At 33.1% G+C, this 25,879-nt stretch overlaps 1 protein-coding gene and 2 pseudogenes across 3 annotated transcripts; 1 reads left to right on the top strand and 2 right to left on the bottom strand.

Moving 5' to 3' along the window:
- The first annotated feature begins 509 nt into the window (after window positions 1-509).
- On the top strand, window positions 510-6,247 carry LOC117915086 (annotated as a pseudogene).
- Window positions 6,248-6,269: 22 nt separating this feature from the next.
- Window positions 6,270-10,082, bottom strand: LOC117915082 (protein TRIGALACTOSYLDIACYLGLYCEROL 1, chloroplastic-like). 3 transcript variants are annotated; one of them, XM_034830648.1, is made up of 4 exons: window positions 9,989-10,082; window positions 9,756-9,845; window positions 7,560-7,862; window positions 6,270-7,404 (listed from the first exon to the last, which is right to left on the bottom strand). In XM_034830648.1, exons 3-4 carry the CDS (start codon window positions 7,604-7,606, stop codon window positions 6,393-6,395), a joined length of 1,059 nt encoding a protein of 352 aa, XP_034686539.1. In that variant the 5' UTR covers window positions 7,607-7,862; window positions 9,756-9,845; window positions 9,989-10,082; the 3' UTR covers window positions 6,270-6,392. The 3 variants fall into 3 exon arrangements, with proteins under 3 accessions (XP_034686539.1, XP_034686541.1, XP_034686540.1); XM_034830650.1 differs by having other exon boundaries at window positions 7,560-7,842; XM_034830649.1 differs by lacking the exon at window positions 9,756-9,845 and having other exon boundaries at window positions 9,989-10,068.
- Window positions 10,083-23,652: 13,570 nt separating this feature from the next.
- On the bottom strand, window positions 23,653-25,777 carry LOC117915248 (annotated as a pseudogene).
- Window positions 25,778-25,879: the final 102 nt, after the last annotated feature.

Below are 25,879 nucleotides of genomic sequence, written 5' to 3'. Positions count from 1 at the left end.
TTTTTGTTGCCCCTCTCTAACCGTAACAAACAGGTACATCATATGATATAACTTAAATTAATAAATTATATAATTTTGTATTTTATTTATATGTCATATAACTTTATTATTTTAAGGTAATTAATTTATTGATAAATAAAATATTTATTTATTATTATATTTATCAATTTATCTTTATTAAAATAATACTTATTCCTTAAGTTCAAATATATAAATTTTTTATAATTAAAGTACATAATTTTATATTTCAATTATAATTTGTAATTTAATATTTTTTTAATTAAATTTTAAAATAGAAAAAAAATCCAAGCCTAAATTGGCAATTTCGATTTCAGTACAAAAAGAAGTCTAGGCTTCTAACTTAAATTTTTTAAAGAAAAAAAAATTATAAATGGCAATAAAAGGGTTAGTTGTTAAGCTATGAAATAAGGTGGTGCGTGCCAGCCTGAAATGAATATACTGGGACAAAAGACACAGTGTGTTTGCAGCCTTGTACTCCTTGGTGGCCAGTGCAAACAGTGTCTCTCTTCCATTGGCTCTCCAGATGGTGATGGTGAAGAGGATGAAGCTGGGTTCACAAGGCCTGGAGGTATCAGCACAAGGGTTAGGTTGTATGGGCATGTCCGCCTTCTACGGCCCTCCCAAGCCCCAACCCCAGATGATCGAACTCATTCACCAAGCCATCGATGCCGGCGTCACATTTCTCGACACCTCCAACAGCTATGGCCCCTTCACCAACGAAACCCTTCTGGGCAAGGTCCTTCTTCTCTCTATTATTGATGGATGTTTGGTTTTTATTTTTAGCCGGAGTTTTGATACTGGATGCTAGGATTATGGGCTGCAGGCTCTGGAGGGAGGGATGAGAGGCAGAGCTGAAGTGGGTACTAAATTTGGGATAAGTTTTTCGAATGGCGAGAGGGAAGTGTGCGGGAGCCTGGGCATGTAAGAGCAGCATGCGAGGGCAGCTTGAGGAGGCTGCAAGTTGACTGCATCGATCTTTATTATCAGCATCGCGTCGACACTCGCCTGCCCATTGAAGTCACGGTTTGAACATTTTTGCCATCCCATCCTTTCTTTTCCCAACCGCAATCAGATTTTTCTTTTCTTTTTTTGCTTTTGTTTTGTTTTGTTTTGTTTCTGTTTCTGGTTTTTGCTTTGGTTTTTCTTTCGTTTTTTCCTTTTTTTTTTTTTTTTTTTTTGCATGAAAAATTACCTTGTGAAGGATTTTAATAGTTGGAAATTTGGAATGAGGTTTTAAATAATGCAAAGGAAAGAGGTGAAATGACCAAAAATGTACTTGGATTATGAAACATGTTTTGACAAAAGATACCACTCAATTCTCATTTATTTTCTTCAAATTGAGTTTTCATCAAAACTATCAATCATGTTGATAACCAGAAAAATAGATAGCTGAACTTTGTTTAGGAAGTATATATTTTTAAAATAGTTTTAGAAAATAATTTTTGAAATTTTTTTATAATATTTTGTAGGAAAAAGTCAATTTAAAAACTTCAAATATTTTTAATCTATTTTCTATATTTTTAAATATGTTTTAAAAATAATTTTTATGTGTAATATTTTATTTTTAATCATTCTTTATATTTATATAATCATTTTTTAAAATAGTACTCCTTGGAAAAACAACTAGAAAATGTTCTCTTAAAAAAAACCATATTTTTTTGTTTTTAAGAATGGAAAACTATTTCTATTTTATAGTTTTCAAACATATTTTCTTTTTCTTTTTTTTCTAAAGAATAGAAAATTGTTTTAAGAAAAATTGCCAAACAAAGTCTAGTTTTTTATTCTTTGAAAATAGTTGTTTTCAATTATTTTCACTTATTTTCTAAGATCCATTTCAAAAAATAATTATACAAATATGAAAAATGATTAAAAATCAAACATTAAAAATAATAAATAAAAAAATAACTGAAAACTTGGAAAATATGTTAAGAATAATTCAAATTCATAAATATACTTTTATTCTATAAACATCAAAGAACAACAACTGTTTTTAAAAACAATTCTCATAAACTGTTTCCTTTTCAAAAAATATCCCCAACAAATTAATTTTGAAAACTATGCTATATAAAAAGTAAAAGCATGCAATCCTATCATAATAAATGAATAGATAAAAGTTTATGAATAGGACAGGTGTTTAGAGTTTTAAGGGTGTTCATCAAATTTAATATTTATTATTTAATGCTTCAAGTTAAATTATTATTGAGGAGTTTGGAAAAACTTAGGGTCTGTTTGGTTATTGTTTTTGAAAACTATTCTTGAAAACAGTTTTTAAGAACAATTTTTGGTATTATATGTTTGAGAATTGAATTCTAGAAAATAGTTTTTATTTTGAAAAACAAAAAGAAAAACATTTTTTATTGAATTAATAAAAAGGTTTTTAAAGCAAGTAAAACAAAAAAAATATATTTGGATGTTGTTTTTTTTCAATTAATAAAGTGTTTTCTTCAATTAATTTGATATTATAAATATATAATTAATTTTTATATGCATAATTCATTTATTGGAGGAGAAACCATTGTGCTAGAGGAGAAACCACTAAGCTAGAGGAGAAACCACTGAGGAAAGGTGAGAACAGGGAGAAGAAAAGCATAGAGAGAAGAACCTATTCTCTAATGCCTTTTTTTGTTCTCTAAATAGTTAAAAATATAAGGGAAACAACATTTTTTTGTTTTCTAAGAAGAGTCATTTTAAGAACACGGGGAACAATAAAAATAAAAACTACTTACTCTATCAAACAGGTTTTTAGTATTTTTTTTGTTTTCAAGAACTAAAAACAGTTCTTGAAAACAACAACCAAACAGGCCCTTATTATTTTTTACTTAATGACTTAAGTTAATTTTAAGTTAAATTATTCTTAAAGTCACTAATACTTTTTATTTAATGATTTAAGTTGATTTTAAATTAAATTATTCACTTGAAACTTATTACTTAATTTTAACTTTAACCATTAAGATTGTTTGATAAAGTTAATTTAATTTATTTTTTCTAAATCATCAAATTAACATATTTACTTCTTATTGAGTTTAATTAATATTTACCTTCATTAATTAATAATCAACAATAAATTTTTTTGTTACACATTCATATTAAAAGTATCATAGATATATAAAATAACTACAAAATATTAACCCTAAAAAAAGGTTTTATATGTATATATATTCATGGTTGTAAAATAAACTCCCACTAGATATGAACAAATGTGGCAAAAGAGATTTGAGACTTAAAATAAATTAATTATTTTAACTTAATATTTAATTTTTTTCTTTAAATTATAATATTAAGTTATTTTACCTAGCATGATTAATTTGCTTAATGACTTAAGTTATTAAGTCATAATAGTTTATTAAATTGAAATATTGAAATCCCTTTAAGTCATTAAATTGAGTTCATTCTAAAAGCCTATAACTATTCAATCATCCCTTTCATTGTTCCATGACATAACCTCTCATGAGAGGGAGAAGAATAATAAAATACTATAAGCTTGCTACTAATACTTCCAAACATAAGGCTTGTGACACCTTTAATAAAAGTATGTGCTAGTTGGTCCTTGGATAAAATGTTGATCAACTTCCACATGCTTTGTATGATCATGGTGTACGGAATTATGAGCAATGCTAATAACTACCTTGTTGTCACAATATAGTCTCATGAACATTTTAACATTCACCTGTAACTCTTTAAGAAGAATCCTTAGTGTCACGAACTTAGTTTTTTCCTAAGCTTGTGTGGTACTTAGACAAGTCAAGACACTTGATCTTGTTAAGTCAACCTTACTCCCAATGCTTAACTTGCTAGGCTAAGACGCTCACGACTCGGAAGCTCTAAAAGCCGTAGTAGGCAACTTTTAAATAATGGAAGCTTTATTGCTCAAGGAAGCTTTACAAGTGCTTTGAGAACTCACTTACTTGGTTGGGAAGTGATTTGGGTGGTGTCTTAGCCAAATGAGGGTCTCACCTATTTATAAGTACCAATAGAACTCTCTAAAACCTTGAAGGGTTCCTTACAAATCAAGAAGATTCTAGAATACTCTACACAATTCTATGTACAAACCTATATACAAGAATAATCAAGAGATTCCTAGAATTCTTTAGAAAACCCTGAACTCCTCCCATGCCTTCCACCATAGTGTAGAGATGTGTGGACATCTCTAAGCATTTCCAGAACCTTCCACACTCTTCCCACCAATGGCTCAGTGTAGATGAATCCAAGAGTCTCCAGAAGCTTCCTATGCTCTATATAAACCCATGGGGAGTCTTATTTGAAGCATCCTATGACATTAGTCTCATAAGTTCCCGTATCCCTTGTGCCATAGATCTAAACTCTACTTCCACGGTAAACCTAGCCATCAGTGACTGTTTTTTGCTTCTCTGATTCACCAAATTCTCTTTAACAAATGTATAATAACTAGATGTTGATCAACAATCAATAACACTCCTAGCCTAATCCACATCAATGAAGGCCTCAACTCTCTTTGCAGATTGAGACCTCTCAAGGAAATTCGTTCCATTGAGTTTCTTGTAGTGATCTAACTATTTGGATTATCCCCTTGGATCACCATCCATTATTGCCCTTTAGAGCTCTCTTCATATCCTTTTTAAAACTCCTCTACCATATCTCACAAAGAGAGGAAGAGACAAAGTAGACTCAACAATGAAGGCCAACGGTAGAAAGAGGTCTGGCATGTTTTTCTAGCTTTGATATGCATTCAAGAACAATCCCTTAAATCAAGCTGCAGTAAGCCCCTAAATTAAACTGCAATATTCCAACAGTCGTGTAATTTGGTTTAGTACAATGACAATATGTTGTAACACTGTAGCATGGTTAATATAAGTTTTGAAAATTCTCCATTCTATGACATATATACAACCTTGGTTTTAGTAACAAGCTATCTGTCATAACTTCATGTCTTTTTTTGAAGATGGGAGAAATGAAGAAACTTGTTGAAGAGGGTAAAATAAAGTACATAGGTCTGAGTGAGGCCTCTGCTTCAACAATCAGAAGAGCACATGCAGTCCATCCCATATCAGCTGTGCAGTTGGAGTGGTCCTTGTGGTCAAGAGATGTAGAGGAAGACATAGTTCCTACTTGCAGGTGAAGCATCTATGGAGACTGAAAAAGCTGTTTAAGAAGTGTTTGAAAATCTAGATTCGTAACTCCTCATGTTTGTTGTTTGGTCAGAGAACTTGGAATTGGGATTGTTGCATATAGCCCACTGGGGAGGGGTTTCTTTTCTTCAGGACCGAAGCTGGTTGAGAACTTGTCACAGGATGACTACAGAAAGGTTTGTCCACACGACTAACATTGCATTACCCATCACCATCAATGAATATGTGAAATTTTGCTTAAAAGGGAAGACAAAAAATGCACTTGAGTAAGAAATTCAAGTGAAGGAAGATTCCCACCAGGAGTCGAACCAAGGTCGCTGGCACCATGGACCCTTGTGTCGTGTTCCGGTTTCTCATACCAAATTTTGATTAGTTTAATTTCTGTTCCACTCGTCTCCAAATAACCAATATTCTCTGTTCCACTGGTCTCCAAATAACCAATATTCTGTAGCTACTAATTTGTCTTTAAGTTGGAACGAATACTCTTCTCCATTATACTGTCTTTACGTTCAAAAACTGTAGCTGTGTTCTGTATTGTTGAAGTACTTACATGAATTTCATGTACTGCAGGATCTACCAAGGTTCCGCCCTGAGAATCTAAAGGACAATAGTAACATATTTGAGCGAGTTAATAAAATTGCGGCAAGGAAGGAATGCACCCCATCGCAGCTAGCACTGGCCTGGGTCCATCACCAAGGGAGCGACGTATGTCCCATACCAGGAACCACCAAGATTGAAAACCTCAACCAGAATATGGGGGCTTTGTCAGTGAAACTAACACCGGAAGAAATGGCTGAACTGGAAGCCATTGCTTCAGTAGATGCTGTCAAGGGTGACAGATATGGAGCCAACTTGCCTACCTGGAAGGACTCAGAAACTCCACCCCTTTCTTCATGGGAAGCTTGAATCTTATAAGGTGATTGACATTACAAGGTTGCCAGAATATCACCCATGGTACAACTTTGATGTGTAATTGCATTGCATGTTAGAATCCAGAATAAAACGGGTTAATGTGACACAAGCAGGTTAAGCTCCTGCCCTTTTTTTATCCAACGCCTAAAAGAGGATTGATCATTGCAATAGAAGTGACAAATCAAGGTATATATGAATAAATGTAGAGATCAAGACCCAAAGGGAGTGTTGAACAGCCAAAGTTCATCAAAGCTCGCATCTTGGTTATCTTATCTTTAATCTGTTAATACCGTTTGTAAAAAGAAAAAAATCGACAACATAGAAAAATCAATAGCTAACAAAGAAAAAGACAGATTATACACAATTCTTCAGTGCATCTCCGGCCCCTTGAAAGAAGCAATAAGAGAGTGCAAAATCAGCAATAAAGATACCAACAAGAGAGATAACCACAGCTGAAGTAGTTGATTCCCCAACTCCTTTGGCACCTCCCATGGTAGTTACTCCCCATGCACAGCTTACAGTAGATATGATCCCGCCAAAAGCCATTGACTTGATCATTGCGCTTATTATGTCCCATGAATTAAGAGCTCTCTGAGCAGAATCCAGTATGATGTTGATGCTAATCCCATAAACACTGTCAGCTAGAAGTGCACTTGATGCCATCCCTACTGTGAAACACAAGAGTGTCAAAAATGGTAGAGCAATACAAGAAGCAATCACCCTAGGTGTGACAAGATAGTCCACAGGGTTTGTGCCTAGAACTCTTAGTGTGTCGGTTTGCTCAGAAACCTGCATCGTTCCCAACTCTGCTGCAAATGCACTTCCAATACGCCCTGCAACCACTATTGATGTCACAACTGGACTCAGCTCCCTTGAGAAGGCTAAAGCTAATACCCCACCAACAGATCGGTTTAATCCTAATCTGGTGAATTCTCTAACGAATTGTATGGTGAAGGCCATACCAACAAAGGCTGCAGTTAAGATACAGACACCCACTGATCTCGGCCCAACTCTCTCCAGCTGTTGTAGAGTATTCACCCAGTGGACTTTGCCCGTCAGGATCCTAATAATTACCTGCCCTGCCATGATAAACACAGATAATCCCCTCCATAGGTACCTGGGAGGCGACCATTTGCTCAACAAGGACTCTTCTTCATGATTGAATGCATGGTTTGTGTCTGAGTTTTCTTCAGACACTGAGACAGATGGATGGCCATCATCTGCACTAGGAATTGAAAACAACCTGGTTCTTTGGACAGGGATGTGAAACTTACAAGTCTGAGATTTTCCAGTGAAGCTGACTCTTCCTAAGAATGGACTCAAATTAGATGTTTTCCTCTTCATCCACCCATCAACTTTGTTTGCCCTTCAAAAGAAAAGTCAAAGATACAGATGAGAAAAATATTTCACATATGTAGGCATGATAGCACAGAGACACTGCATGTGTGTGTCTGGAGAGAAAGAGAGATAGAGATAGAGATAGAGAGATAGAGATAGAGAGAGAGAGAGAGAGAGAGAGACCTGTTAGAGAAGCAAAAAACTGGGTGAAGAAGAGAAGCTGTCTGCATTATTAGACTCAACCTTTTCAACGCTGTGAGAATGAGTAGAATCCTTTGATTTCAAAGGCTTCTACACAGGAAACTGCTATGAATTGGTGCAAGTCAGAATACTGTCTTAAAGAACTTCAAAATTTTGATAACATGATTTAGCCACATGGGACAGATCCCCCCAGTAACAATGCTGCTGAAGTTCACCAAAGACTGAAAGATATGTTATCCTCAATTTAGTTGAAACCTGAGCTTGCCTGTATGATACATAAGAAATCTGGAATACACAGGACATGAAAGGATGATCATTATCTTCAAAATAAAAAGAAAGTATCCTTAAAATGTTCATGGGTTGTAAAAAAAGAATCAAAAGAATCAGCAGTGATAGGTAAGTATTTATAGCAAGTAAATACAGAGTCGAGAGAATCATGTTAAATCATGTCTTTATGCCCTGCTAGATCACCTGGCTCTCCATCATTATAAATGACCTTGCTCGTTTCCCAATCAACATAAATGCAACCAATTGTTAATTTCTGAGCAATACTGACAGGCATATCCTGAATTTGAAACACCCAAAAAATTGAACCATTGTATATTTACACCCTCCTTGCAAGACCATCAGCTTGATTTGCCAATCTAAGCCTCCAACTGGAGGAGGGAATTATGTAGATTAAATAGCCACACTGGTCTAGGGATTCTTGCTCCTAAATACGTTAAAATGTCTAAACAGACCGAGAGTAGGCTAACTTCATACTAGTTTTGTATGTCCATGGCACTGGCTAAGGTGGTGTTTGGCTACATTTCCTATTTTTAAAACTTAAAAAAAAAAAAAAAAAAAAAAAAAAAAAAAAAAAAAAAAAAAAACCTAACATATACTCTTATGTAAATACTGGAGATACCTTAAAAAAGATAATGATTTTTAAGAATTTAAAAAAAAAATTAAAATAAAAGTATTAAAAACTTTTACTACCTCAAAATTTCAAAATTTTGATAACAGTTTTTAAGAACATAAGTTAAGTCCCTACCATTTATATGTTGCCACATTTTATATAAGAGTGCTTCTACTATTATTATTATTTTTTAATAAATTAATTAATTAATTAAAAAAAAAAAAGAAAAAGAAAAAGAGAGAGAGAGAGAGGAAACAGAAAGTGTATCCAAACCTCACTTAATAGAAAACTTTGTGAAACTCTACAAATTTAACTCCTTTCCTTAATCAACCAGTACAGCTCATGCCAGTAACTACTCTGAGTTCCCTAAAACCAAACAAAAAGCTATATTTTTGCTACACTTGGTCACCTCAAATCTTAATCCCTGTTCTCCAAAATCAGACACTTGCTCCTAGTTACACTCTCCCACTTGGTCACTCAACAACAATAACTTTAAAAGCAATATTATGTGCCAGATAAACCTTAAATGGTGAACTCTCCCAACACCCAATCTCTATAAAAATACCAATAAAATCAGCAACAATAGAGTATGGAAGTCATTACACTGATTCATAACAGTAATACTATCTCATGACTACAACACTGGTGCCTCCATCTTCCTCAGAAAATAGAGTGCATATATGGTCATAAACATGCAGGTTCAAATGAAGCCTTTATGCTCCCAAAGTAACAGAGTGCACCTTCTCAAGCCCCAGAAAAAAATGTTGGAGAACCACAGCCTATTATCCCTATTATTCCCAAAAAAAAAAACCCTATATTGTAAAACTCATAATATATATATATACAACAAGAAACTAGAATTCTCAGTAGCAAAAGTTGAAGCTGATGATTATACTTCAAGGCTACAAAGCAGATGCCCAATTCTTCTCTTTTCAATACGACAACCAGTACCTCAGAAAAAAAAAAAAAAATCACCAATCATTTTCAAGCTTTAAATTTTTTAAAATTGTCATTGCCTAAGCAAATAGTTATTTCCATTTCGAATAGTTTTCGCCTCAGAAACTCTATTGGATCTCAAAATAAGGTAGGAAAATGGGGAAAATGAACTAGAAAATCAATTATAGTGGAACTTATGAAAAATTGTACATATTTTAAACTCCTCATTCTTTAAATCCCAAACCACACAGATAGTTTCCAACAACATTGTGAAAAATTTTCATCCACACTTCAATGCAACTAATTTTCGCTGCTTTGTAGAGCGGGAAAGCGAGAAATCGCACCTAAACTTCCGTTTTGTGGGAATCTCAGTGAGAGAAAGGGGGCATAGTTTTGTTAAATTCGCAGAGAGAAAAGACGGAGGAGACCTAGGCCTGAGAAAACGCAGCGAGATGCCGATTTGAGAAATTGTCAGAGATCGCAAGTAGATGCTAGTTGGAGAAAAAGAAAGAAAAACGATGGGCAATTTTGAAAATTGTGTTGAAATCAGAGTGAGCTACCGGAGTAAGACACGTACCTGGGATGCCGGAGAGAAAGGAACAACGATTTGCAGTTGGTGAAGCTCCGGGCAGTACAAAGACAGGGTTTTATTCCGGAGACGAATATAGAGAGAGGATTTGTATTCTTTCAGAGATGGGTTTATATTGGGCCATATGTGATAGTGGTGATTAAAGGACCATTCGTATCTTGGGCCTGTATCACCTAACAAGGGAATAGAGAGCCCAATACATCACTACCCTAGCGGAAATGAAAATTTCCTCCATTGGTAATGTGCACCTCAGAAACATTGGTAAATTCCTCCACTACCTCTCACTACTAAGAAAAAAAATACTAAGCAAAAATAATTTTCTCATATTTCATTGTATTATGAAAAATATATAAAAAAAAATTATATATAATTAAAATTAGTTCGAAATATATATATATATATATATTTAATTTATTTATAAAAAGATTAAAAATAAGTGAAATAAGTGTAAAGTAATACATAAAAATAATTTACGGATTTCAAATCTTTTTTTCTTTTTACTTTCTTTGTCCTTTTTTTTCCCTTCCGATCATCTTTTTTGTATGGCTATTATGCCAGTTGAAAGAGAAATAGTAACAATTACTTTTTAAAAAATATTTTCTTTGACTTTTAAAAATAAAATCTAATTCTAATATTTAAAAAGTTTTTAAATTAAGCTTTTAACTTTCTAAGAAGTGGAAACTCCTTGAGTCCAAGAAAAGACCTTCCCATGCATGGATGCAAGTCTTTGGGCATCAAATGGTGCTTGGAATGAAATCTGCCATGCAAAAATGGTTTGTTTTCCTTTTACCGAGGTAGAAATTTTTCACGCCATTTTGCATCGATTTTTCAACACACTTGTATGAAAAGGTAGTCGAATTCCCACTAATATTTTTCATCCAAATTTTCATCTTATATTTTCGATATTTTTATAATCCAGTCATAAATATTTCTATAATTTTTAATATTTTAATTCTTGTTTCCACAAGACCATCAATGTGAATAATTGCAAAAATTCAAAATTGGACAAATCATTGAAGTGAAAAAATTATGAAACCACAATTCATTAGTTGAGAGGATGGTTGTACAATCCTACATGAGATCATAAATATAAATTTTATATATTATTAAAATTAAAATAAATTTAAAAAAATAGGTTTAAAATGTACATAAATAATTAAAAACTCTAAAAATATTTTATATTTTATCTTCAATATTAAAACTAAATTATGATAGAAATGAAATGTAAAGATATCAATATTTTAATTTCATCGGATAATAAAATATAATACTTAATTTCCAAGTAATAATATATGAGGGTATAAGATGATATTTTACTAATTTATTATAATATAATATTTTATCTATTAAAGACAAGGTATCATGCTAATGCAGCGAACTGACTATTGACTAGTCCACTTCACATGATGAGTGAATAAAAATAAAAATCCAATTGAACTCAGCCCAGCATATATGATAAGGTGAGAAAAACAAAGCTTATTAGAAACCCAGCCTACTAGGGGAAAACCCATTGGTAAGGACTTAGGCCAAAATCGGTCCATCCAATCGGTTGAGTCTATGTAGAATTGTGTGGAGTGTTCTTAAAATTTCTCACAAACTCTTGTGAGTGGCTTGTATATATTTTGTATATAGAACATTTTAAAATTATAAGGATAAATGGGAAGAGTCTCAAGAGTTTGGTGGAGTATTGTAAAGAATTCTTAAAGAGTCTTTTAGGTGTCTTGTATAAAATAGGTTGTATGTATATATTGTATATAAAATTCTAGATTTATAAGAAATTGTAAGGATTATAAAGAGATTCATAAGTGTATAAATAGGAGCTCTCCTCATATGGTAAAAACACCAATAGTATTTTTGTCTCTTTTAAGGCTTCTAATGTTTTTCATAGGGGTCACAATATGGTAGATTTAGAACATAGCAACCCTATCTCCCAATTATATAATCTTTCCTTATCCACATTTCAATCCCGAGCTAAGACATTTTGACGAGTATCCATTTCCATTTTAAAAAATAAGGACATTTTGACGAGTATCCATTTTCGTTGAAAAAATAAAAATAAAATAAATCTGACATCGCATGTGCCAACCAGATATGTATTTCTATTTGGATAGGGGGATGATTTTCCCAAAACTAACAACATTACATCAATCCACAAAATTCCCAATGAACAAATTCACAATCTTCATGCTTGTACACCTTTTTGAAAAAGCAAAAACCACTACAAAAATTTTAAGAGAAGGTTGAAAACCAAATCAAATCCCAAGCCTTCAAAAGAGGAGAGGGCTTGAAATGGAGATTTTGAAGACTTTGGTACTTGATGAATATCGAAGTTGTCACTATTGCAACGGAGTCGATCATTGTTATGATTCCACTCCTAATTAAAGAAGAGAAAAGAGTTTCTATGTTTCTTGATTGTGCTATTCTTTTTGTGTTCATCTTAAAAGATGGATTTCTAAAACTTGAAGAAAAGAGTTTTTATGTTTCTTGATTGTGCTACTCTTCTTGTATTCATCTTAAAGATGGATTTCTAAAACTTGAAGACGGATTTTTAAAACTTGAAGTAGAAAGTGACAATATGCAAAGATGAGAGAAACCAATAGAAGGAGAGCAATGGCTAATTTAGGGCAAATGTGAAAAAAGAAACTATTTATAATAGGGAGTTGTTTGATATTTTATAAAATTTGAAAATAACTTGGAGGGGTAGTCGGGTTAGGGTGAGGCAATACAAAACCCATCCCGCCTTGAACACGATTCGGCTTTTGAAATTTTTCCTAAACTCATCTATCCCAAATTATCACCTACTCATACCCATCCCAATAGGGACAGGTGGGACAAGTTACCCAAATAGCTCACAAACCGTCATCCCAATGGTTTTGAAGATAATATTATTGGAAAATGGACATCCGAAAACACAACTTTCCCTATTGTTTATCTCATTTTTTACTCTTTTTTCCTTGTCACTGGGTTTGAGAGAGAAAATGTGGAGAAACCATTGAAATATTCCAGAGGTGTCTCATCAAGCAGTTTTGATATGAACTGATAATAGCGTAGAGACTAGAGCGAGATCGTACTTTGGTAATTAATTTTGTAAAAGATCCTCCAAGGGATTGATGATTGATACTACTTTGGGATCAATTACTATTAGTTTGGGATTGAAAGAGATTGATGTGATTGATACTTTTTTATTTTTTTATTTTTTTTCTCATGTTTTCCTCAAATTTTCCAAAATCAAACATGGCCTAGATTTTGTGGGGGTTAGTCTAACAAACACCCCTTGTATCAAACTAAACTCTAAATTTTGTGTTCTTATGGCTCAATAAGATTTTATGTGATTTTTTGAAAATTTCTTTTCGAATATAGTTGTAAAAGAAATTAAAAGCAATTCCAATTTGTTGAATTTCCATTTATTGTTTGTTTTGATGGAGCTTGTTGCTTTGGATTTATGTTTAAACATCAAATTACTTGTTTTATCATGCATGGATTTTAACACATATCCATACTATTTTCTTTGATTTATGTATTGCCAAAATAGTCAAGGGTATGTTGGACCATGTGATTTAAATGTAGTTTTCTCTTTTAAAGATAAAAAAAATTGTTTTTGAAAATTTTTAATAACGTTTAGTCGTTGTTCTCTAAAAACAATTTTTTAAAATAAAGTGAAATAGAGAATAATTTTTAGAGAATAAGTAAGAATTATTTTCACCCATTTTTAAAAATGAAAAGAAAATATGAGTTTGTTTAGTTATATTTTCCAAAACTTATTTTTAAGAATAAAATTCAATTTCAAATTGGTTATATATTTACATATGGTAATATTGCCATGTCATAGACATCAATCAAATAATCAATGATAGCCATCTCATTAAATCATCCAAAAATTCATAATTTTTTAAACAAACTATGAATGTGTATGGTTAAGATTTATAAACTGACATATTCAAGAGTCACGCATTATTATTTATGTTCACCATATAAAGATCTATTCATGAAATCATTACTATTTTTGTATTGAAATAGTTAAGATAGCATTGAAATGAAAAAGTTCAAAGATTTTCAAGTTGACATGTTATAAAAAGCATAATCTTGTTTACATGAGGGAAAGCATAGTACCGTGGATAATATATTATACTTTTTTTTCCTTATTCTTCCTTAGTTCAAGCTTCATTTCATTAGGATTTACTGACAATACTAGAAAAAGTATAATCTCGTTTACACGAGGGAGAGCATGGTAACATGAATGTTAATACACTATATTTTTTTTCTCCAATTAAGTTTTGTTTCATTAGATTTTATTGATTAAGTTTTTAACAAAACAATCTTTATAATCAAGTCATAGAAAGAATATTATATTATTTTTTGTTTATTAGGGTTTTACGTTAAAGGTTATTCCTAGTAAAGGTTTCAAGGAGACATTCTTTAAGAACCGACATCAAAGGGAATACAAATGAATATAAAAATTTATGAATATAAAGGAGACACGTGTCTTGCTGTTAGATAGACCACGGTGTTTTTCTTTATATACCTTGTGGAAAGCAATGCATTTTCAAAATTTCATTTTTGCCACCTCGGATCAGACACATCATCTTATATGTATGCATCAATAAGTGGATTTTACACTATGGTTTTCAAAATAATTTACAAACTTAATTCCACTTAGGAAAATAATGCAAAAAATAGTTGCATCAGAGATCAAATAGAACTGTTTTTTATTTAATGGCAGAGATGGGAGAAACGGAGCAAAGATAAATGCTATGTTTGTTCTCGAAAATACTAGAAAAAAAAAATTATTAAAAAAAATGATATTCTCATTATTGGTTTTAATATAATATATATATATATATTAAATATAATTAAATTTATTAAAAAAAATTACATAATTTTCAATTATTTAACTTTTATGGAGAAAATTTAAATAAATAAAAATTTTAAAATAATTTATATTTTTCATTTTTGTTTCCTATTTTCTTTCACTGGTTTGAGAAGGAAACATGCCATAATAAATGGAGAGGAAGAAACTCGGAAATCAAAATGGTGTCATTTCGCATATAGTGGGACTAAACAGAGAAAATCTTGTACTGTTTGTACACACTGCTTGACGCAAGAAGAAAGAAACAGACGCAAATCAGAAAACAATGGGGGAACGTGGATGGAAAAAGTTGGACAGCACTCCTCTTATGGCTCAGAAGAAGAACAGGAGCTAACCACACATTTTGAGAGGGAAGGAAGAGGAAACTGAGAAAAAGCCATATGTTGTATCTCTACCGTTATTTCCAGTTCCCAAAAGTATTAACAAAAGAAAAAAAATTTAAAAAAATAATTTTCTCATGATTATTCTAATATAAAAAATATGAAAAAAAAAATCAAATATAATTAAAAATATATGTATTTTAAAATTATTTAATTTTTATACAATAAAAAAATAGTGAGTGAAACAAATTTTAAAAAACATATAAAAACATTTTATTAACTTTATATTTATTTCTTATTTTTGTTGGCATTGACCTCCCTTCCATTTTTTATTTCTATTTTCTTTTTCTTACATTTCCCAAAACTAAACATAACTTTAAAAAAAAAATAAGTTTATCCTAGAAAAAAAATCATAAAAAATAAAATTAATTAAAAATTTAAATATTTTTAAATTATAAAAAAATTAAATAAAATAACATGAATTTAAACTAGAATATAAAAATAATTTATTAATTTTAAATTTATTTTTTATTTTCCTTTATTTGTACTTTTTCTTTCCCAAATTTTCTGGGAACAAATGAAGAAAGAATTAATAAAATGATGTGAAATGATGGGAGCACATCTTTTCTTCCTATTCATTACCGGCACAGTGCCATCTCCAATACTGGAAGGGCTATGACAAAGAAAGAATTTGTTCGACAACCGGACAACCAGCAAATTCGGAGAATGAAATGATGTGAGACTTCCCCCAACTTGTATCCTACGGAGCAATTTTCATCCTCAGAGACACAGGCAGAAAGTGTTATAGACACAACTAGATAAGCTTAGTAATAATAATATCTATGCAACATAAATAGGATTATGTCATAATTTAACTCATAAGAAATTTCAAACATAATCAAGGAATAATAGCTTACAATTGCATACAATGATACAACTACTCCAAATGCATGCATAGGCTGTAAGAGAGACCAAGAGGACTGGAAACTTTCACTATAGTAATTCACATGATATCATAGAGAGAAGAAAGGCCCAAAGATCATTTCTTGCCAAATCGCCATATTTGACTCCTTGCCTCTTTTAAGCAATAGCATTCCAATATTTGTTTGTTTCTGCCAAACATCATGTTCCTTGTTATAGACACTTGGCATCATTTTCACACCCAACTTCAACTAGTAACATATTCTTTTTTCAGCCTGTCTAAAACATCCTTTTTTTACTCCTATCATACGTATGCACTACCATTTTTTCCCTTCTTCCCCAGCCCAAGAAACATCAGTTTCAACCTCTCAATGAGTAAAACACCTCTCGTTGGCATATGGAGAGATTTTGTCACTATTTACCAAATCTAAAACCTGAACAACTATTTAATGTCACCAATTCATATCTCCAGTCCTTTTGAACAATTTATTTACTCCATAATGGAGTGTTGACGGTGAACACAAATAAGTCGGTCTCTCTAGCCTGTGCTTAGCATGACTAATCGTCTAAAAAATTCTGAAAGCAGCTCATCAAGATTCCAATTTCACTTCACTGAGGAGACATTTAACTCCCCTTCAAGCAATGCCTTATGCTGTCTAAAGAGAATAAAGAAGGAACAAAAGGAAGGAACATGATAAATTGCCATATATGAAAGCTAAAATTATAGATAGATAAAATCTCCCTACTCAACTTTTCTTATAATTTTTAATGATGAGAAGCTATTTTTCAGACCAGACTTACTAAGCCTCTTTTTAAAACCCATTCTTACATTTAAAATTTTACAGATCATTTCATGATTTAATTTTATTGCATGGGAGGTGATCCTTGTATGTTAATATAATTCTAAATAACGATTCTAATCTACAACACCTATCAGTTCGGAGCCTATGTCATCTTTGACTTCCCCCAAGGCCTTAGGGACCAAGAAGTTTGCAGGCATATCTTGAGCCTGATCTGTTTTGACTGGGTCAGTGAGCTTTCCCTGAGGATAGCAGCTTCTCTAGCTGACCACATTTGATTTTTGTTGAGGTGTACTTGGGATTGGGGTTTAGTTTAACTTTTACTTGACAGAAATCTCATCTTTTTCCACACCTCTTCTCTTTCTTCATTGATAGTATCTCTTAGCTTTGTATACAAGAAACAATGAAGATCCATTCTGTAATTTGTTTGTCAATGGAGTTAGTTAAGCAGCAACACTGGAGAATGGTTAACACAAAACTAGAGCATTGGAGGATCCTTTAGTAGACTGTAGACCAAGACAAAGTGTACTCACTGCCACTTTACTGCAATTATAATATCCATACTTGGGCACCATCCAAGAGTCAATTTCAAAGTAGGAGGGACAAACAACAAATAATTGCAAAAGAGAGAACATGCAGGGAATCATTGTAAGTTGTTGAGAGAGAGAGAAAGAAGAAAAACCTTAATTCTCATTAATGTAATAATCTACTTACAATTGAGAAATATATATATATACAAGGCTAGGAGTCCTAACTACCATACATGTATCCTATATTAACAAGGAAAGGTTATATACTATAAATACATTATATTCAACACTCCCCCTCAAGCTGGAGCATATACGTCATATGCACCAAGCTTGTTACAAATATATTTAATCCTAGGACCTCTGAGAGATTTAGTGAAGATGTCAGCTAGTTGATCATTTGAATTAACAAAACTTGTAGCAACACATCCTGATGCGATCTTCTCTCTAATGAAATGACAGTCAACTTCAATATGTTGGTCCTTTCATGAAAGACTGGATTGGATGCAATATGTAATGCGGCCTGGTTATCACATATGAGTTTCATCTGTTCATCCTTTCCAAATCTCAACTCTAGAAGAAGATGTCTCAACCATATGAGTTCACATGTTGCCAAAGCCATAGCTCGATACTCGGCTTCAGCGCTAGATCTGGCCACTACATCTTGTTTCTTACTCTTCCAAGATATTAGATTACCTCCAATAAAAACACAGTACCCTGAAGTGGAACGTCTATCTGTGGGTGAGCCAGCCCAATCTGCATCTGTGTAACCAACAACCTGAGTATGACCTCTGTTCTCGTACAACACACCTTGGCCTGGTGTACTTTTGATATATCGAAGAATGCGGATTACAGCATCCCAATGGCTATCACATGGTGACTGTAGGAATTGACTAACAACACTCACAGGAAAAGAAATGTCTGGACGAGTAATGGTGAGATAGTTCAATTTACCTACGAGCCGTCGATATCTCCCGGGGTCTCCTAAAGGCTCCCCCTGTCCTGGTACAAGTTTGACATTCGGATCCATAGGTGTGTCTACCGGTTTACAGTCTAACATACCAGTTTCTTCCAGGATGTCTAAAGCATACTTCCTTTGGGAAAGGACCACAGCAGAACTGGATTGAGCTATCTCAATTCCCAAGAAATACTTGAGTTTCCCCAAGTCTTTGGTCTGAAAGTGGGTAAAAAGGTGTTGCTTTAGTTTCTGAATACCATCCTGATCACTGCCTGTAATGACGATGTCGTCCACATAAACAACCAGATAAATACACTGCCCCAAAGAGTTATGATGATAGAAAACTGAATGGTCTGTTGTACTGCGAAGCATGCCAAACTCTTGAACAACAGAACTAAAACGGCTAAACCATGCTCGAGGAGATTGTTTCAAGCCATATAGAGAACGGCGTAACCTGCATACTAGTAGTGTTTGGTTCCGTCCACCAGGAACAATTTGAGGCTAGCCACCCATTTGAAAAGTCCCACCTAACTGGGCATTTGATATTTGATAACCAGAGTAATGAAAATTGAATGGATTTGATTGAACCTTATGTGAAAGTGTTTGAATTTGATATGAAAATGGTTGGTTGAATTTTGAATATATTAGTATTGTTGAAAACTCTGATATTTGATGAGAAAAAAAAATGATGATATCTCCTATTTGAAATGAAAATATTTGATCCATGAATTGCATTAATATTCCTTATTGGGCTGTGAGCTCATTCCCAATTGTTGAAAATTTTTCAGGTACTCTTAGTTCGGGTGAGGAGTGATGGCTAGGCTGAGGAATAGTCATCATTAGAATTTGACTTAGGATTTTATGTTGGATTTTGTTTTAACTGTTAGTTTATGTTCATTTGGATCATTTGATATTTGGAAGTTATTTGGAAATTGAATTTGAGGATTTTAGATTTTGTTCTGCTACTCTGAACAGGTATTTGGTAATTGGTAACATCCAGTTACAATATGATTGTTTGGGTCAGATTATACTTTAAGCCTTCGGGTTTGAGGTGTGAAATGACCGTCACGCCCTTGGAGTGGGTCTTGGGGCGTGACAGAGTGGTATGGGAGGCTGGTCGGCGTCAGGCGAAGCTGGAGGAGGAGGCGCGTCGCCGGAAAAGGCCTCACGCGCCCTCACGCGCCGGCGCGTGAGATTCAGTCGCCGGCCGGAAATTTGCGCGTGGACGGCGCGTGGATGGGATTTTGGTGCCGGTGCCTTCACAAAAGTTGTAGATCTCCTCCAGGCGCTCCTTCTGGTATAGTCGGTGTCGGAAAAATACGTCGCCGGAAAAGCTCGCCGGAAAATTCGCCGGAAAAGTTCGCCGGCGGTGAGTAGTTTCTGTCGACGATCCGAATGACCGGAAAGTATTGGAAGATGGGGAAGGTGACCGGAATGAAACACGGTCACCGGAAGGTTTCCCGGAGTTGATGACACGGGAAACAAGAAAGAATTAGGTTTTCTTCCTTGGCTCTGATACCATGTTGAGAGAGAGAGAAAGAAGAAAACCTTAATTCTCATTAATGTAATAATCTACTTACAATTGAGAAATATATATATATACAAGGCTAGGAGTCCTAACTACCATACATGTATCCTATATTAACAAGGAAAGGTTATATACTATAAATACATTATATTCAACATAAGTCATATAAAATTTGACAGCTTATAGGATGGTTGAATACACACATAAAGAAAAAATTAAAAAAAAAAAAAATCCCACTTGAGCATAAGCAAATTGAATGCTCTAGATGCATAGCCAAGAGATCACATATTAGTTGACAGGTTATGAATATGATTGAACAAGCACACAGAAAACTTATTCTAACACCAGCAAGTGAATGCTTGCATACGGAAGAGGGGGGACAAGAAGAACATAAACCATAGTGGTAAGCACAAACTGTAGCAATCATATGCTAGAAATGAATAAGTTGTTTGATGTAGAACAACCCTAAGGTAGTTTGTCCACAATAAAACAGAGTTGGCTAAGGTTTCACTCTTTTAGGATTTAAAGAAGGGTACAAGTAGTTCAAGTCATGGCAGCAGAAAAAATAAAAAATAAAAAAGTGAAAGTGAGAAAAGAAGAAGAAGATAAAAAAGAAAGAAAATCTTTATTAATTAATATTTTATTTCTGATAAAAAAGAATTTATCCGGTGTTTGGCTTTAGAAAACCCAAACACCGGATAAATTCTTTTTTATCAGAAATAAAATATTAATTAATAAAGATTTAAAAATACATGTAAAGGATGAGGAGTCCTTCCTAAATATACAAACTCTAATCAAAACAACAGATGAATAAGCCCTTAAGGCCTGGCTCAAGTGATAAAGGTTGGAGTGGATTTATGGGAGGTTTCGGTTCAATTTCCAATGAAGACAAAAAAATTTACCTATAAAAAAAAAAGAAAAAAATTAAATGAATAAGTTTGGAAAAAAAATAAATCAGGTCACATATCAACCCTATAGGTCTCCACTTGTCCTAAAAAATCCGTGCAATTCTTTCCCACCATATTATCCCCACTTGTGCTTAAAAACCCTTGCATTTCTTTATCATAGGATTTTGCTTCTAAGTGTACTCCCACACACACAAGGACCACTAGTATGAGGCCCTATTTGGATCGACTTCTGAGAAGTTAAAAGTTCTTTTTTTAAGCTCAATAAGGGCTTCTATACCCGTTTGGCTAATTTTGTTCAAGGAAATTATTACTTATAAAAAAGCTTAATATGGAAACTAGAAAAATATTGCTTCTTGTAGAAGCTCTATTTTGGCTTATGTAAAAAGTTCTTTCATGTTTAATAAAACTTTACAATACCAATATTACCCTTTAAAAATTGTGACTTAAGCTTCAACTTCCAGCTATAACAAAAAAACAAGAAAATATCCCAAACGAGGCTTAAATAGTCAAATGTCATAACCCCAAAGTCATCAGATAGTATAAAAAAGATGATAAATCAATTCTCCGATATATTTTTTTTTTTGTCATATTATCTCAACATATCCTTAAAGATCCTTGCATTTCTTTTCTACTATATTATCCAAATTAAAGTGAGGTAAGCAATTTGTCATACATTTCGCCTCTAATTGTACCCCCCAAACCCCTAAAGGAACTAATCATCATATCAGTCCTACTCCTAGGAGGAACCTAAACAAGCCTCACTTGTCTGAATAATCTGTGTCACAACCCCAAAGTCATCAAATAGTGTTCAAAAAGATGATAAATCAATTCTCCACTCCTTGTGCACATAATGCAACAATCAAGACCAAGGGCTTTGTCAAGTCTTCCCATCTATAGTGGATAACTGGTGTCGACCTTCTTGTTAACCACTAGCCATGCAAAGGCCTTGACCTTGGATGAGACTTTAGATTGCCATATGAAATTTGTTGGATAGAAATGAACATGAGCCAATAGATTGGATTGGACTAAAGGAAAGATTTTGCAATAGATGGGCTAAAGAGATGATGACCAAACTCTCATATCAAGGATAGATGGTGACAGGTGCACATGAGAAAGAGAACATAAGTCTTTCAAATTCCTCACCTCCAAATCAATATGAGGTTATGTCAAGTTAAAGGTCCAAGAAAAAGGAAAAGAGATGCAAGAATAGATGAAATAGGAGAATTTCTAATTTCTATGTGTCATAACTCAAAAAAGATTTGGAAATTGAAAGTATAGAAGTGGATCCCCTACCACAAGTCTTCCCAAAATTGAACCCAAACGCTAAACAATAACACAAAAGATACTTAATTTATATGACAACTAATTAGAATCTTAATTCTTCCCTAATGGTTTTAACCTTCCAAGTAATTCAATTAAAAGAAAAATAGGAACTTTGAGAAAATAGAGACTTTTAAAAATAGAAACATTTTGATAAATTAAAAAATAAAATAAATACTTTCAGAATTTTATTAATTATTTTTTTATAAAGGGACTTGTTTGAAAATGGAAACTTTCTTATACAAACTTTATAAATAAACTTTAAATTGAAAATTTTAGTTTTTTTAAAAAAAAAATCATAAAAGGCACTATTAAGAAAAAGGAATCTTTGGTAGAACTCCAAGTAAGGTGAGGGATTTTTTGTTATCTCCTTCTTGGCTAGTCTAGGCATCCTTTGTATATATTGTGAGTACATTAGTGCTCCTTTGTTAGGTGCTTTTAATATATTTACTCATTTTCCAATAAAAAAAAAAGAATTTATTACAATCAAGGATGAAAATATCGGTTTTAATGAATATATCGGTAACTTGATCCTACAGATATATCGGAAAATATCAATGGATATTTTGACATAGAATTTCGATGAGATGAAAATTGAATAAAACTCATGGAAATGTTAGGAAAAAAAAAAAAAAAAAATGATAGAAGAAGTAATAATAGTCATTTTGAAATTGTTCTATTAAAGAAATTGATATATGTATGATGTAATTTATTATATTCAATAATTACATCATGTGCGTCAATAAAAATATGAATTTTGTAAGTGTACATTCATTATTAAGTTACATTAAATATTATTCGACAACAACATTATGACATTGATAATAATATATGTTTAACTTGAAAATAAATTTAATATTAAAACTATAATATATTTAATTCAAATGTATTCAATGATGTAAAATAAACGATGATACATATATGTTTTCGTATTAAAACTATAATCTATTAAATATAGTAATATTTGTCAATATACAACGAAGGGCATATTTGGCTCAGTGGTTGCTAAGGGTTCAATTTGATTGACAAATACCAAAATATAACCGATATATCAACAATTTTTTGCACGGTCGAGCTTTGCGTGGTTGAGCCCCGCACCCCACTCCGATATTTGAAATATCGTCGAATACAATAAGATATTTCTAAGAAGAAGATTTCTATATTCTAAATAACTCAAATAATTAACTACTACTAAGTTAGACTTAAATAACCTAATTGCAGAACTATCTCAACCTGGGTAAATATGTGTAGCTGCACCATACATTGAACATTCTAAGAAAGAAGATTTTCTAAATTCTAAATAACTCAAATAATTAACTACTACTAAATTAGACTTGGATAACCTAATCAGCAGAAATATCTCGACCAGGCAAAATATGTGTAGCTGCACCATACATTGAAAATTAAAACCAAAACAATAACAGAATCACACAGGCCTATGCTCATCGAATTCAAAAAACTAAATAGCATGACATGTATCAAAATCGAACTAAAATATCAATTAAAAAATATAGAAATCCCATTCCACAGTCATCTCATTCAACAGTCAATACTGTAAACTATGAATGTAACACGTTTGGCCCAAAACTAGTATCGGTATATCTTCTACCAAAATCAACCCACATAAGCATAGGATGACAACAAATCACAATCCCAGTTGATTTAATCCAATACATTTCTCAGTTGAAATGAGAAAAACTTCACTCAGCAATTTCATCAATACATTCCCCTACTATTATTCAGAATTGAACCAAGCGTACCCAAACCGCAAACGCCAACAAGGGGCTGACATCCAATGTATCGAACACCGGCGGAATGATATTCCGGAAAAGATTCAAATAGGGATCGCACAAGTCCCGAATTGCCGACAGCGGTTGCCGGTCCCATGGAATGTTCGGGAACCAACTGAGCAAAACCCTAACCATCAACACACCACTGTATATATCCAGCCACTTGGCCATCCCCGCCGCGACCACCGTGAGTGGGGTGTTCAAGTAGCCACTGGGGCGGTCCGAGCGGCGGCGAAAAACAGCGGTCCCACCGCACAGACCACGCTGCTCCGGAGGTCACGAATTGCAGCGAGCTCTTCGGGGTTAGGAGTAAATCAATTTGCTTCAAATTGAGAAAAATATCTTGGATTTTGGCGATGAATACTTTGGAAACTGCGAGAGCTGAAGACAAAATTGCGGACACGGTGCGAGTGGAATCGGTGAGGGAGTTGTGGGAGTGGTGGTGGAGGCGGAGATTGCGAGTTTTGCGTCGCGGCGAAAGCGGAGGCGCAGGCGGTGGGATTTGGCCGGAGAGAAGGTGGGGAGGGAGACATGGAAAGAGGGGAGTGGAGTGCAGTGGGGTGCATAGAGGGTGGGGTTTGGGGTTCTGAGGAGAAGGGTTTGGGAAGCCATTAGAGAGGCCATTGGAGAAATAAGCGGAAATGAAGATTATGCAGTGAAGGGCACGAGCAGCAATCTATCTGGACTACCGTGGTTTTAGGGGCTGTTTGGTTGCAGATTTGATGTGTTCTTTGAAGGAGGATGTGGAAAAGGTTATTCTGGTTTTTTGAGAGTTTGTGGCCAAAATAAGGCTATTAGAATAAAAAAGGTAAAGGAAATAGTATTTCGTTAAAAAAAAAAAATGTAGAAGTAGTGTTTTTCCCTTCACCTCATTAGTTGATGTTTTGCAAAGGCAAACCAACTTGCTTTTTTTTTTAAAAAAAAAAAAAAAGAAGAAGCTTTTTTTAGCTTAATCCAACCTAACTAATATATAAATGGTTTAAGATAATCTACTTAAAGAATATAAACATGCATGTATAAAACCATAATTATTGACTTTAGTTCTATTACATGTATTTTAACTCTGCCTTTTTATTTCATATTCGCCCATTTCTTGTCTATCTTTTCTTCTTATTTCATTTTTCCCTTTTGTTTTTACATTCTAAATTTTTATTCTCATTATAAAACTCTAATTCTTAATTCACTTACCCGTTAATCCTTTATTCTCATTTAATTTTTCTGTTTCATCTTATTTTACTTTTTTTTTAGCCCCACTACAAATCTTGAGAATTTAATTTGGGATTTTAGGGCAGTGTGGTAGCAAACAAGGATGTTGATATTATGATGCTTGAAGTTAAAGTATCGGGTTCTATTTTAACTTCATCTTGAATTATTTCTCACTATTTTCACGCTCTCACATAATCCAATTTCTTATTTATGGATTGATCTATTTAATTATATTAAAATTACATTTAAACAAAATATATGTCATTTTGAAGAACACTTTTACTTCGACAATTTCCCATTTTTGTAAGATGTACCTTTTTATAATGGGTTTTTGAATATTATTGTTAACGTTGATTCATTGTGAGTGTTCATTTATATTGTTTTGTCTTTAAACAGTTTTTTAGAGGTTGAAAGTTCGATTTAGCCAGATACCTAACTGTAAAAAGGAGTTTTCTATATCGACATTTTCTCACTTAATTTCCCATTAATTATTCTTTTAGATTTTCAATAGTTTGAAATCCCACTAACAAATTTTCAAATTATTTAAATGCTTTATTTTACATGTTTTTTTTTTTAAAAAAAAAACAAATTCAACGAACTCAATTGTTCTACAAACAATGTACACTTGCCATGTATTTATGTCGACCAGTGGACATGACTAATAAATATCTCCGAATCAGGAGCTTCTTGCGCTTGAAGTAAGCCTTGGTCACACAAAATCGAACCTGGCCAGA

The sequence above is a fragment of the Vitis riparia genome, chromosome 5, assembly GCF_004353265.1.
Source record: "Vitis riparia cultivar Riparia Gloire de Montpellier isolate 1030 chromosome 5, EGFV_Vit.rip_1.0, whole genome shotgun sequence".
Lineage (NCBI taxonomy): Eukaryota > Viridiplantae > Streptophyta > Magnoliopsida > Vitales > Vitaceae > Vitis > Vitis riparia.
The sequence above is the reverse complement of the archived record's forward strand: the minus strand, read 5'-3'. Positions and strand labels throughout refer to the sequence as shown.

Coding starts and splice junctions, on each gene's coding strand:
- LOC117915082 (XM_034830648.1), bottom strand. CDS start 7,606: ATGCAGACAGCTTCTCTTCTTCACCCAGTTTTTTGCTTCTCTAACAG. Junction 7,405..7,559: donor GTTTTTTGCTTCTCTAACAG/GTCTCTCTCTCT, acceptor TTTCTTTTGAAG/GGCAAACAAAGTTGATGGGT.